The 13,711-nt window shown below is 41.7% G+C and overlaps 1 protein-coding gene and 1 long non-coding RNA gene across 7 annotated transcripts; one reads left to right on the top strand and one right to left on the bottom strand.

Annotated features, from left to right (window-relative positions):
* Positions 1-1,618: 1,618 nt before the first annotated feature.
* Positions 1,619-5,058, bottom strand: LOC134737233 (uncharacterized). Its single transcript, XR_010121925.1, has 2 exons — positions 4,700-5,058; positions 1,619-1,876 (listed from the first exon to the last, which is right to left on the bottom strand). It is a non-coding gene; the product is annotated as an uncharacterized lncRNA (long non-coding RNA).
* A 3-nt stretch (positions 5,059-5,061) lies between these two features.
* RBM12B (RNA binding motif protein 12B) lies at positions 5,062-13,357 on the top strand. Of its 6 annotated transcripts, none has more exons than XM_055286749.2 (4): positions 5,062-5,261; positions 5,446-5,513; positions 8,784-8,832; positions 9,699-13,357. In XM_055286749.2, exon 4 carries the CDS (start codon positions 9,727-9,729, stop codon positions 12,730-12,732), a length of 3,006 nt encoding a protein of 1,001 aa, XP_055142724.1. In that variant the 5' UTR covers positions 5,062-5,261; positions 5,446-5,513; positions 8,784-8,832; positions 9,699-9,726; the 3' UTR covers positions 12,733-13,357. The 6 variants fall into 6 exon arrangements, with proteins under 6 accessions (XP_055142724.1, XP_055142725.1, XP_063499507.1 ...); XM_063643437.1 differs by lacking the exon at positions 5,446-5,513 and adding an exon at positions 7,394-7,689 and having other exon boundaries at positions 5,095-5,261; XM_063643436.1 differs by adding an exon at positions 7,394-7,689 and having other exon boundaries at positions 5,095-5,513.
* Positions 13,358-13,711: the final 354 nt, after the last annotated feature.

Genomic DNA, 13,711 nt, shown 5'->3' with positions numbered 1-13,711 from the left:
TACCTGGGATTGGATGGTACCCAGGGAGAAAGGAACGCTAAGCAGAAGGACATCCTGTTTTACATGGGGTCTTGCCCCATTCACTAAATGGATTCTCCTGAGATTTGTGATCCAAAGCTCCAGCAGTAAACCAAGAGATTTTATCCAGTATCCTTCCTACATACCTCCTTTCTGAACCTATAACATTGATAGATTGTCACTCAAGACCCCAGAGACAAGACTCCCATTTAACTCAGGCAAAAAATTATCCAAGTTGGAATGTGGAGGTCCTGTTCAGTTCTATTTACCATAAATCATTTAACTCTGTTGAGTCTCTTGAATCTAGCTTCTGTCACACACAACTGACCAGACCAAGCTCCTTTATTTGATCAGCAGTGTCCAACCTGTGCTCCAGTAATCCCTAGGAGTTTTGTAGTTGCATCTCTGAAGACCACTGCAGGGGACAAGTTGGCAAACAGCATGAGGGACATCAGAGAAACATGCTATCTGGCTTTCTTGGTGTTTTACTACATGTCTTGCTTAATGTTTATATGTATATGTATATGTGTGCTAATTGTTTCTATACAACAACACTACTATTGTCATCTTCATTTGATACATGATGAAATTGAGGCACAGAGAGATTCAGCAACTAAAGTGATATAGCTGGCAAGTGGCAGAGTTAGGCTTGGAATTGTGATATTCTGATTTCTGAGCCAACCTTCTTGATTTCTAAGTTATACTGGAGTTCACTATGTGCTGGGGATTGTGCTGAGTGTTAATGATTTCATTCATTTTTCATGACTGCCCTGTACAGCAGGTACTATTATCTTTACTCTTTTGCTTTTTTTTTTTAAATTATTTTTTATTTTTGAGACAGAGTCTCGCTCTGTCGCCCAGGCTGGAGTGCAGTGGCGCGATCTCGGCTCACTGCAACCTCCGCTTCCTGGGTTCAAGTGATTCTCCTCTCTCAGCCTCCTGAGTAGCTGGGACTATAGGCACGTGCCACCATGCCTGGCTAATTTTTTGTATTTTTAGTAGAGACTGGGTTTCACCATATTAGCCAGGATGGTCTTCATCTCCTGACCTGGTGATCCGCCCACCTTGGCCTCCCAAAGTGCTGGGATTACAGGCATGAACCACTGTGCCCGGCCTTATCTTTTTCAATGAAGAAATATAAGGAATTTGTTCACAGTCATGAAGTGGCAGAGCTGTATTCACACTTGGGTCTGCCTGCCCTGAGAGCCCACTCTCTTAATTTCATTATACACACATCTTCCTGTGTGTAATGACCAGTGGATTGTGTGTGCTTTCTCCTCGCTAGAATGTAAGCTTTTTGAGGAAAGAGGACAATACCTTTTTTATCTTTGTCTTTCAGGAGCCTTAGCAAGGTTCTTCTTCTTCTTTTTATTTTTTTTTTAATGGAACTGTGATACAGAGGACTTAGCAAAGTTCTTGACTCATAGTCAATGATGCTTAATAAATGCTAGATTTGTTACCTACACAACAGGTGGATTTGTTAGCTTGGAAGGTGACAGTCCAATGATCACAACCAAAGGGATTTAACAAGGAGATTTCATTACTTGCAACAAGTAAGGAGGACACTGGGGATAGTTCCTAAAGCAGTGCTTCTCCGAGCAACAGTGAAAACAGTGCTTTTATTGGGCTGGTTAGCTCAGTCATTGTACGTACAGGTGGAGTAAAGGCAGCAAAGACACCATTGCCAATCATGCTTCTACATACGTTGCATGTACAGAAAATGGTGAATAAGCTCTTCCCTGGGCGGGGATTTTAGCAGGATTGCAGGGGAGTTCACCAAAGTTCATCTGCACTCAGGCATTTCTGGATCCAAGCGTTTTGGTTTTTTTCTGGGGCTGGGATTCTTCCTAGAACTTTTCTGAAACAACAAGAATGCAAGGTGCAATAGTTACAAGTGGGTACTTTTTCACTGTGCATAACCAAAACCCAGTACCTTGGGTTACAAATTGACTGGAAGTCAAGGTATGGAGGCTCTCAGAGTAGAAATCAAGGCATGAGTTGAGAAGATAAAGGTCCCAGGAGTTGAGAAGATTAAGGAACTCTAGACCAAGTGATAAAAGGCTCTACGTGTGGATGCTGAAGACCTAGGAAGGGCAACTGAAAACTCTCTGACACCAAAATTGTCCAAGAAGGGTGGGTGGTGGTGCAGTGTGGCAAAACACCCAGAAGGCTAATTATCCAAGCAGAGTCACAGAATGGCCACAGCTCAGTGTGGCCACCATGTTTAGGGGCTAGTCTTCTGTTTTTCCATTCGAGAAAATTCATTTTCTCTCGATTCCCCAAAATGATTAGGTTTTCATGCTGACACACCAAAGGCACAAGAAACTGTTCAATAACCAGAATATCATGTGATTATGCTCAAATTACCTTGATCAGAATTTTCTTGTTCTGATTATAATGGTATGATCATCTAAGAAAGGCAACGGGCAGACTAGAAAAGACATTCAGGCCGGGTGCGGTGGCTCATGCCTATAATCCCAGCATTTTGGGAGACAGAGGCAGGTGGATCACTTGAGGCCAGAAGTTCAAGACCAGCCTGGGCAACATGGCGAAACCTCATCTCTACTGAAAATACAGAAAAAATTAGCCAGGCATGGTGGCATATGCCTGTAATCCCAGCTACTCAGGAGGCTGAGGCATGAGAATCCTTTGAACCCAGGAGGCAGAGGTTGCAGTGAGCCAGGATTGTACCATTGTACTCCAGCCCGGGTAACAGAGTGAGACTCTGTCTCAAAAAAACCCAAAATGGAGAGGTATTCAATATAGCGTCCTTGCTGGAGAAAGTCTGCGTGAATAGAAGGAGGATGGTCAGCCCAGAACAATGAATGAGGCCATGGGAGGCTGGAAACGCCTGTCAGAGCTTGCTCAGGGGACAGAGTCTGACCTGAGCACATTTGGCCAGGTGAGTCCTATAGTAAGTGGTCATTAAATGATGACTGTTATTTTTGTTAAGATGAGTGAGGATGTCTCCAGGGAGCCTTAACTGAGAATCACCTTTTGAGACTAGGTAAATCATGGTCTATTTCTTAGAGTAATGCTTCTGTATTCTTGTTTAAAGGAGTCTGCTTCTGAGGACAGAGTCCTCTTTCTGTGCAACACAGAGTAATGGCTTCTGCAGGCAAACAAGCAGGGTTCAATTTTGCCTGGCTTTTTTGTGCAAGCTATGTAATCCTCTATGCCTCAGTTTCCCTTATCTATAAAATAGGAATAATAATAGTACCTACCTCCAAAAGTAGTTGTAAGAATAAATTGAGACAATGCATACGTCCTGGCACATAATAAACTCTCAATAAATGTTAACTTTTTTTTTTTTTTTTGACATAGAGCTTTGCTCTTGTCGCCCAGGCTGGCGTGCAGTGGCACAGTCTCGGCTCACTGCAACCTCCTCCTCCCAGGTTCAAGTGATTCCTCTGCCTCAGCCTCCTGAGTAGGTGGGATTATAGGTGCCCGCCACCACACCCAGCTAATTTTTGTAATTTTAGTAGAGACAGGGTTTCACCATGTTGGCCAGGCTGGTCTCGAACTCCTGAACTCAGGTGATTCGATCACCTCGGCCTCCCAAAATGCTAGGATTACAGGCGTAAGTCACCATGCCTGGCCAATAAATGTTAACTTTTAAGGTACTGTTCCTGAGACTGCAAGGCCAGGACCAAACTATGGATTATCACAGTAAATGATATCTAGTCAATGAGCCTACCTCCTCGGAGTGACATCCTCTGCTTCTGTATAGATCACCTTGACATTTCAAACAAGTCACAAATACTTATAATAGTCTCACTTATTTACATATATCTGAGACATACATATTTACTGAATGTTTCCCACAACCCTAAGAGGTAGGTACTAGTAGTATCCCCATTTTACAGATGAGGAAACTGAGGCACAGAGAAGCTAAATAATTTGTCCAGTGAGTAAAAGATGGCTCTCATTTGTGTTAACTATCTTTTTATTTACTTATTAAACTACCTCTTCTTTCTTATAATCATATCATTTAAGAATGGGTATTTTGCAGTGAGAAAGGGATCCACAACTCACTTTTTCTGTCATCTGTAACAATGTTTATAAAATGTACTTTCTGCTTAATGAGCTTTGAATCCATCCACAAATATATCAAGTAGCTATACAACATGGTGGGAAACTTTGTTATTTGCGAATGATAAAACCAAACACAAGGTTGTTTACCAGCTATTATGTAGCAGGCATCACAGAGTATACCTGTAACAGTGCTTTTTCATTACTGAAATTTCAGTACTGGCTCATCTGTTCTCTTGTTTTAAAAATCCAGAAGATGGGAACAAATTTATAAAGACACTTCACAAGGTTATTAATATCTATAAAACCGACTAAGCATGCATTTATTAAGCCCCCAGGTGTTGGGATTGTACTTGGCGAAGATCTAAGGCAGTAAAATGACCTTTTCTGTGGTATTCTAGGGTCTACAGGAGCTTTTTTATTTTTATGTTTTGAGATGGAGTTTCACTCTTTTGACCAGGTTGGAGTGCAGCGGTGCGATCTCGGCTCACTACAGCCTCCATCTCTCGGGTTCAAGCGATTCTCTTGCCTCAGCCTCCCGAGTAGCTGGGATTACAGGCGCCCGCCACCATGCCAGGCTAATTTTTTTTGTATTTTTAGTAGAGACAGGGGTTTCGCCCTTTGGGTGGGCTGGTCTCGAACTACTGACCTCAAGTGATCCGCCCGCTTCGGCCTCCTAAAGTGCTGGGATTACAGACTTGAGCCACCGCGCCCGGCCACAGGAGCTTTTTAGAAGATGCTTTACGCCACACAGCAATGCAACACTGAAAAGACCAGTCGCCTTTTCTCGCTTTTGCATCTCTTTCCTTAATTTCTGGAAATCTTGAAAATTTGTCCGCCGTACTTCGACAGTTGTCTACCGAAGATTCTCAGCACATCTACCGGCTGAGCCCTGAATGTGTCTCCGAATTTCTCCCGTTGAAAGTCCAGGTCCTTGGGCATGCGCAGAAGCTCAGCCAACCCGGGGCCCCGTCTCCCCTCCTCTAGGAAGGGGAAACCGGTGAGCGGCAGCGCGCGTGCGCAAGCGTGGTGGTGGGTTGCGCCTGGAGAGCGCATGGGCAGACAAACCGTACGTCCGTTTGTCCGGACCGGAGGGGCAGTGGGCGCCATCTTCTTCTAGGCTCACTGAGGGTTCCACCTGTTTTGGGGAGGCTGCTGCGACGAGGAGTTCCCTCGGCCTCCGGCTTTGTGTGTCCGACTCGGCAGCAGTGGTGTGTGTTTATTGCCAAGTGCGAAGCAGTTCCCCTCGGGGCGCCGGGGGTGGGGAGGGCTGGGCGACCAAGCCGGAAGAACGGGGAAAGGCGGGACCGGCGGCCGCTCCAGTATCTAGCGTAGCTCCTGCCGTTAGGGCACTCTCTTTTCTTGCTAAAACACCAACTCTCCCTTTCCCGTCAGCTTCCATGTGGTGGTGTATTTGCGCTTCCCAGGGATCTTGAGAGTGAAGATCTCGAAGGATTTAATAGGTATTTTTTTTTCTTTGCTATATGTCATCGTAGTCAGTGGTGGCAGATAAGCATTGCTAGGCCCGGCTCGTTAGGCTTGAGAAGGGCAAGTGTTTTCAGTTAGATTTGGGGGCAGTTCACCCTCTGGCGAGTTAGGGTGGAATGTTTGCCCTTGAGACGGAATAACGGAAAGGCACAGAGGTTGGGCGGTCCAGGTTAATTTGAAGGCTGATTTTGGCTGAAAGTCTGGCGACAACATCGGATCCCACGTAGCAACTTTGGCCTGGCGCGAAAGAAGGAAGCTCTGACCCCTGGGAGTTGTGGACAAAGGCTTTGGGCTGTAGAATCGATGCCTTCGGATGATTCCCGTTTGAGGATGTTGGGAGAAATCCTGTGCCATGTGGATTCGTCTTCATTTACAGTTCTTCTTAGGGACTGTGGCTCTCATTGGTCATTCCTTTGGTTTTTATTTTAAACATCTACATTATAAAAGGTGGATCATCGTAAAGAATAATTATGGGTTGGTGTAGATTATTTTCTGCAGGGGAAACTCACGTTTAGGGTGTGAATATGCTACATCATGACTTTGGGCTTTACGAAGTAGTCGCAGAGTTAAAAAAATTCTCTCCCTCACCATATCTGGAAAATGACTTTTTCTTCGCTAGTTAAAAATCAAGTGGATCTGATGAGTTATTACTTATTCAAATTCTGCCTCCCTCCCCTGTTTACCTCTCCGTATCACCTTAAGTCTTGATTAGAAGATGCACATTACATATTGTTTAGTTATAATGGTGATTAAGTGGGATGAATCGTTGGATAAAAATAGCAGTTATTTAAAATGCGTTTTTAATTTCACTGACTTACTCTTAAGTGACCTTTTAGGGACCCACTCTTCTTTTCATAGAAATTTTAACAGATTATTGTCTTCAAATGAACACAAAGGCACAAAAATACTTTCTGCATTCATAACTAGAAAAATGCAAAATTTTAATTGCAGACTACTTGAGGGTAATTTTCGTGTTTTGCTTTTGTGTAATTTAGTGTGTTAAGAGTTGAATTTCTGGAGAATTTGCTTAAGGAAATACAGCATGTTGGAACCACAGAAGTGCCCATTTTGAGAACTGGTCTCTTACAGTTGGTCTCCAAGGTGTGTTATTGTAGAGGCATAAATGGTACATTACCCTACTGTCTCAAGGGCAGAGAAGTTTAAGCATTAGTTTTGTTTAACTGTGGCAAATGAGAATAAACTTTTTAAATAGTCTGCTTGAATTGGAATTCATGAGATTTGTGTTCATGAAACTACTTAGTTAAAAGATAATTTTTAAGTGAGGTAGGATAAATTACTAGAGCTTTTTTGAATTTGAGATATAATTATTCCTTGAAACGTCTCTAATTTCTCTTGTAGATGAATTTATGTTCCCAGGGTAAATCCCTTTAAAATTTTTAAAAAAGCTTAGGAGAGACAAGAATATGTATAGCTTATGGTGCTTTCTAAAATATCTTAAAAGTAAAAGAGTAGCTAAGCCAATTTGCATAGGAGGGAGTCTTGGGACTTTAATATGGATAAGTATTCCAGAAGCCATTTGTAGTTTTTGTTGAAGTGTTAGTATGGATATTGGTTTGTTGAAGAAAATAGGCTTTTTTTCTTTTTTTGTTACTGTGCAAATACTTTAATAGCAAACCTGATTAATATTTTTCAGATGTAGAATGTGTGAAGTGATTTGATGTCTTTGCTAGTTTAGCTTCTAGTTAATGTACGTACACTTTTTAAAGGAAAACAGACCTCAGTGAATCTATCTTCAGACCCCCACTTTGGGGAACAGTGGTACTTAAGTGTAAGTACTGGATTCTAGATTAACGCAACGTTTATTTGTACATTAAAAACGTGTAAATTACTCCAGGTGCAGTGGCTCATATCTGTAAATCCTAGCACTGTGGGAGGCTGAGGCGAGCTGATTGCTTGAGCCCACGAGTTCCCTACCAGCCTGGGCAACATGGTGAAACCCTGGCTCTACCAAAAATACAAAAATAAGCCGGGTGTGGTGGTGCACACCTATAGTCCCAGCTACTTGGGAGGCTGAGGTGGGAGGATTTCCTGAGCCTGGGTAATTCGAGGCTGTAGTGAGCCAAGATCGCACCAGTGCACTCCAGCCTGGGTAGCACAGCGAGAGAGACACTGTCTCCCCCACCAAAAAAAGTGAGTGTAAATTATAATTATTTATTTGGCAAATCTTCATGAAATAGTTTGGGTATCCCTGAAAGTATTAAACACAAACTTCTTTAAAAAAAAATACATTGAGATTTTTCAGTAAATGGATAATCCCAGTATTCCAAGTTAATTTTTAATTTTACTTTTCTACATCATCATTTGGGTTTCCTTAGTAGAGTGCAGAATAGTTGTTTGAAATGGAAATCTGCTATTGCCATTAATAAGATAAATAGCATTTTCTGTTTGGCTAGAGATGAATTTTAACAGTTACTATTTTTGCAATAGAAGGAGTGGTATTGAGATTTTTAACTTTAGGGATATTGTAGTATTTGCCTTAATTATACTGGCTTCATGAAATTTGGTTCTGTGCTTGGACATATGAGCTGTTTATGTAGACCTTTAAATTGTATCCAAACAGTAGCCCATAGGTTTGGATTTATTGTTTTAAAAATTGATTTTTGAATTTCAGGCTTTGCTGTTTTATTCATTATTGTGTAATTTTGAATGGTTGCCTTAATTTGATTTGGTCTTATGTTTTGAAAGGGAGGAGAACAGCACGAGAGTTGGATATAAATATGTACTAGATTTTTGGATTTTCATGTGGCAAAATGATTGAAGGTCTTTTTTTTGAACTTTGGGTATTGAGATTTTACTTGTAGAACAGTTTTTTGAAGTAGATTTAAAATTTGTGTACAGCAAAATGTATAGACCCTAAGGACAGAATTCAGTAAACCTTGATAAATTTATTCACCCATGTAGCTACTACTGCACTCAAAATATGTAACATTTCCGTCACTCCTTCCTTCATGCTACTTCCAATCAAGGAGCAGTTGTTCAATTTTCGGCAAGTTTCAAATTTTTAAATAATTTTTCTGTGTCTATTTGGATATTGTATCTCCTTTTTGCAGAAGGATGATTAATTTCCCCTTGGAACAAAAGACCATTTTGTAACACCCGTAATTGTGGTTCCTTATTCTGCTTCACTTTTGATAGGTAATTCTGAAATGGATATCCTAATCTGGCGTTGTTTAAGATAAATTACAGGGTTCAAGGATTAATTGTATTTCATTTTCTTTCCACAGTTAAGTTGCTTTTACAGAATTAACAGGTCTCCAAGAAATTTTAAAAAAGGTAAGATATCCAGAGTTTAAGGCTTTTTACAGAGGCTTGACAAAAAACATGTGAAGTAGAATAGTAAATCTAGGTATCCATGGCTTCTGTTCTTTTTTCTTTTAAAGACAGGGCCTCACTGTCCTCTAGGCTGGAGTGGAATGGCACAGTTGCAGCCTACTGTATCCTGAAAATTTCAAATTGGGCTCAGGCAGTCTTCCTGCCTCAGCCTCCTGAGTAGCTGGGACTACAGGTGCATGCCACCATGCCCGGCTAATTTTTTCTTTTTAGAGACGGGCTCTCGCTCTGTTGCCAAGGCTGATCTTGAACTCCTGGCCTCAAGCGATCCTCTTGCCTTGGCCTTCCAAAGCCTGGAATTACAGGCATGAGCCATCATGCTGGCCCTGGCTTTTGTTCTCTGTGTCTGGCCAGTGGTAGGCAATTTATTATCATGAGCAGAAATTATATACTAACCATAGATGACTTTTCTAAATATGTAAAATTCATTGCAGTTGATAAAGTAATCTACAAAGCTCTCATGTTTCAGTAGAAGATAAGATTCTAAATGAGTCTGAAAGTAGTTTGGTCTTCTTGTGAAGCAGCATTTGGCAGACTTACAAAGGAAGATTTGATATTTTTGATGTTCCTATTGTATAGAATAGGTGATACGAAATGTTTCTTCAAGGTAGTTGATTTGTATTTTTAGATGGGAGAAAGTTTATCCCTTGTTTTCTTTAATAAGTAGATATGATCAGTATTTTTGTGAACTTGTATCTTGTTTTCATTTATAAATGTTGAAGGAAGCAGGAACCAGGTAATTATTAAGCTTAGTTTGGGCTAAGGTACTTCAAAAATAAGACTTGCTATTTGTACCTTTTTGTCTGCAGGTCATTATTGCTGTGGTTTGAGCTCAGCATGGCTGTAGTCATCCGTTTACTGGGGCTTCCTTTTATTGCGGGGCCTGTGGATATTCGTCACTTCTTCACGGGATTGACTATTCCTGATGGAGGAGTGCATATAATTGGAGGGGAAATTGGGGAGGCTTTTATTATTTTTGCAACAGATGAAGATGCAAGACGTGCCATAAGTCGTTCAGGAGGGTTTATCAAGGATTCATCTGTAGAGCTCTTTCTTAGTAGCAAGGCAGAAATGCAGAAGACTATAGAAATGAAAAGAACTGATCGTGTAGGAAGAGGGCGTCCAGGATCTGGGACATCAGGGGTTGGCAGCCTGTCTAATTTTATTGAGTCTGTTAAGGAAGAAGCAAGTAATTCTGGATATGGCTCTCCAATTAATCAAGATGCTGGGTTTCATACTAATGGTACAGGACATGGTAATTTAAGGCCAAGAAAGACAAGGCCATTGAAGGCTGAGAATCCTTACTTGTTTCTACGAGGTTTGCCTTACCTAGTAAATGAAGATGATGTCCGTGTCTTTTTCTCTGGTTTGTGCGTGGATGGAGTAATTTTCTTAAAACATCACGATGGCCGAAATAATGGTGATGCCATAGTAAAATTTGCTTCATGTGTTGATGCTTCAGGAGGTCTTAAATGTCATAGAAGTTTTATGGGTTCAAGATTTATAGAAGTAATGCAAGGATCAGAACAACAGTGGATTGAGTTTGGTGGTAATGCAGTTAAGGAGGGTGACGTTCTTAGGAGATCTGAAGAACATTCTCCACCAAGAGGAATTAATGATAGACATTTTCGAAAACGGTCTCATTCAAAATCTCCCAGAAGAACACGTTCTCGTTCCCCTCTTGGATTTTATGTTCACTTAAAAAATCTGTCCCTCAGTATTGACGAAAGAGATTTAAGAAATTTCTTTAGAGGTACTGATCTGACTGATGAACAGATTAGGTTTTTATATAAAGATGAAAATAGAACAAGATATGCCTTTGTGATGTTCAAGACTCTGAAAGACTATAATACTGCTCTGAGTTTACATAAGACTGTTTTACAGTATCGTCCAGTTCATATTGATCCAATTTCTAGAAAACAAATGCTGAAGTTCATTGCACGTTATGAAAAGAAGAGATCAGGGTCACTAGAGAGAGACAGGCCTGGACATGTTTCACAAAAATACTCTCAAGAAGGTAACTCTGGCCAGAAGCTGTGCATCTATATAAGAAATTTTCCATTTGATGTTACAAAAGTTGAAGTGCAGAAGTTCTTTGCAGACTTTCTCCTTGCTGAGGATGACATTTACTTGCTTTATGATGACAAAGGTGTTGGTCTGGGAGAAGCATTAGTGAAATTTAAATCAGAAGAACAGGCCATGAAAGCTGAACGTTTAAACCGACGAAGATTCTTAGGGACAGAGGTATTATTAAGACTTATATCTGAGGCACAAATGCAGGAGTTTGGTGTAAATTTTTCCTTGATGTCCAGTGAAAAAATGCAAGCTCGCTCACAGTCACGTGAGCGAGGTGACCATTCCCATTTATTTGACTCAAAAGACCCACCAATATACTCAGTTGGTGCTTTTGAAAACTTTAGACATCAGCTAGAGGACTTGAGGCAACTGGATAACTTCAAGCATCCCCAGAGGGATTTCCGGCAGCCTGACAGGCACCCTCCAGAAGACTTCCGGCACTCCTCAGAGGACTTAAGGTTCCCCCCGGAGGACTTCAGGCACTCCCCAGAGGACTTCAGGCGACCTAGGGAGGAAGACTTCAGGCGGCCTTCTGAGGAGGACTTCAGGCGTCCTTGGGAGGAAGATTTCAGGTGCCCTCCGGAGGATGACTTCAGGCACCCTAGGGAGGAGGACTGGAGGAGGCCCCTTGAGGAGGATTGGAGGCGGCCACTGGAGGAGGATTTCAGGCGGTCTCCCACGGAGGACTTCAGGCAGCTCCCCGAGGAGGACTTCAGGCAACCCCCTGAGGAGGACTTCAGGTGGCTCCCAGAGGAAGATTTCAGGCGGCCACCTGAGGAGGACTGGAGACGGCCCCCAGAGGAGGACTTTAGGCGGCCTCTTCAGGGAGAATGGAGGCGACCACCTGAGGATGACTTCAGGCGGCCCCCAGAGGAGGATTTCAGGCATTCCCCTGAGGAGGACTTCAGGCAGTCACCCCAGGAGCATTTCCGGAGGCCACCTCAGGAGCATTTCCGTCGGCCACCCCCAGAGCATTTCCGGAGACCACCTCCAGAGCATTTTAGGCGGCCTCCCCCAGAGCACTTCCGGCGGCCACCCCCAGAGCATTTCAGGCGGCCACCCCCGGAGCATTTCAGGCGCCCGCCCCCGGAGCACTTCCGGAGACCGCCCCAGGAGCATTTCAGGCGGCCGCCTCAGGAGCATTTCAGGCGCTCCCGAGAGGAAGATTTCAGGCACCCACCAGATGAAGACTTCAGGGGCCCTCCCGATGAAGACTTTAGGCACCCTCCTGATGAGGACTTCAGGAGCCCCCAGGAGGAAGATTTTAGATGCCCTTCTGATGAGGACTTCAGGCAGCTCCCAGAGGAAGACCTTAGGGAAGCTCCAGAGGAGGACCCTAGACTTCCTGACAATTTTAGACCTCCTGGTGAGGATTTTAGGAGCCCGCCTGATGATTTTAGAAGTCACCGCCCTTTTGTGAATTTTGGTCGTCCAGAAGGTGGCAAGTTTGATTTTGGAAAGCATAACATGGGAAGTTTTCCTGAGGGGAGATTTATGCCTGATCCAAAGATAAATTGTGGTTCAGGTAGAGTAACTCCTATTAAGATAATGAATCTTCCATTTAAAGCTAATGTTAATGAAATTTTAGACTTTTTCCATGGTTACAGAATCATACCTGATTCAGTTTCGATACAGTATAATGAGCAAGGCTTACCTACAGGGGAAGCCATTGTTGCTGTGATAAACTATAATGAAGCTATGGCTGCTATTAAAGATCTAAATGATAGGCCAGTTGGGCCCCGAAAAGTTAAGTTAACTTTGCTGTAGAGAGAGAGCATTTCTAAATTCAGTTATCTTCCTTGCAGTATTGGAGTAAAATACATTTGTTTTAAAAAAGTGTTTTTTTTTTCTTTTAATTATCTAATGAAATATTTTGACCTGTGAATAGAACAAATGTAAATAGTAGAATGTGAATCTGGTTTTCTTTTGCTTGCAAATTGCCATTCATTTTTTTTTCTAATTTAAAATTACACATGCTGTTTTTCTCTTTGATGGGGAGAAAGAACTAATTCCCTGAGTTCATTCATTTTTGTTGATGTCATGGGTAAGCTTCAAGACTTATTGAAGTAGAGTTGTATTTGGGGAAGATACATTTTATATTCACTTTTTTTTTCATTCTGTAGTCTACATCTTTTACTCAAACTGTATAAGGAAATAGTGACCGATTGTTCAGGTTTGGCATTTTCATTGCTACCTGCCGGCAGAATTAATGCCCTCTTCCTTGTCTGAGATATTACTGTGTTAAGTGTCCTGTTAATTATAAATAGTTCAAAATGGACAGACTGTCAACTTGAAATTTACTTATGTAAAAACCTTAGGTGATTCTTAGGGTTTCCATGTTCATAACTTTACAAAGTTTTATAAAAATAAAATTGTAGCTTAATAGAACTAATTAACTTGTATTTGTATAAAAAGAAAAAAGAATTGCAGCTTGATATTGTGAAGTTTTTCAATAACTTCATTAAACCATATTTATGCTGGGAGGGACCAGACATTCTATAGTAATAATGTATAGTGCTGTGTATAATTCCATGGTTTCTTCAACATCTTATCAACCAGGTAAAATTAATACAACATACGCAAAAGACAGCAAAATAAGAATCTAATTATAGGTGCAAGGGGACTCAGGCTTATGCTGGGAAGAATCTGACAAATGGTATAGTTTGTTTTTCTAGGAAGAATTTACTGATGAGTCACATAACTTGCATGTAATATTAGGTTCTCATTTTTTAGCTTCAAAACTTTG

The sequence above is a fragment of the Symphalangus syndactylus genome, chromosome 7 (genome assembly GCF_028878055.3).
Source record: "Symphalangus syndactylus isolate Jambi chromosome 7, NHGRI_mSymSyn1-v2.1_pri, whole genome shotgun sequence".
NCBI classification, from domain to species: domain Eukaryota; kingdom Metazoa; phylum Chordata; class Mammalia; order Primates; family Hylobatidae; genus Symphalangus; species Symphalangus syndactylus.
This window is presented reverse-complemented; position numbering and strand designations above follow the sequence as displayed.

Excerpts from the sequence above, each read along its gene's own strand:
- RBM12B (XM_055286749.2), top strand. The coding sequence starts at position 9,727 with ATGGCTGTAGTCATCCGTTTACTGGGGCTTCCTTTTATTGCGGGGCCT.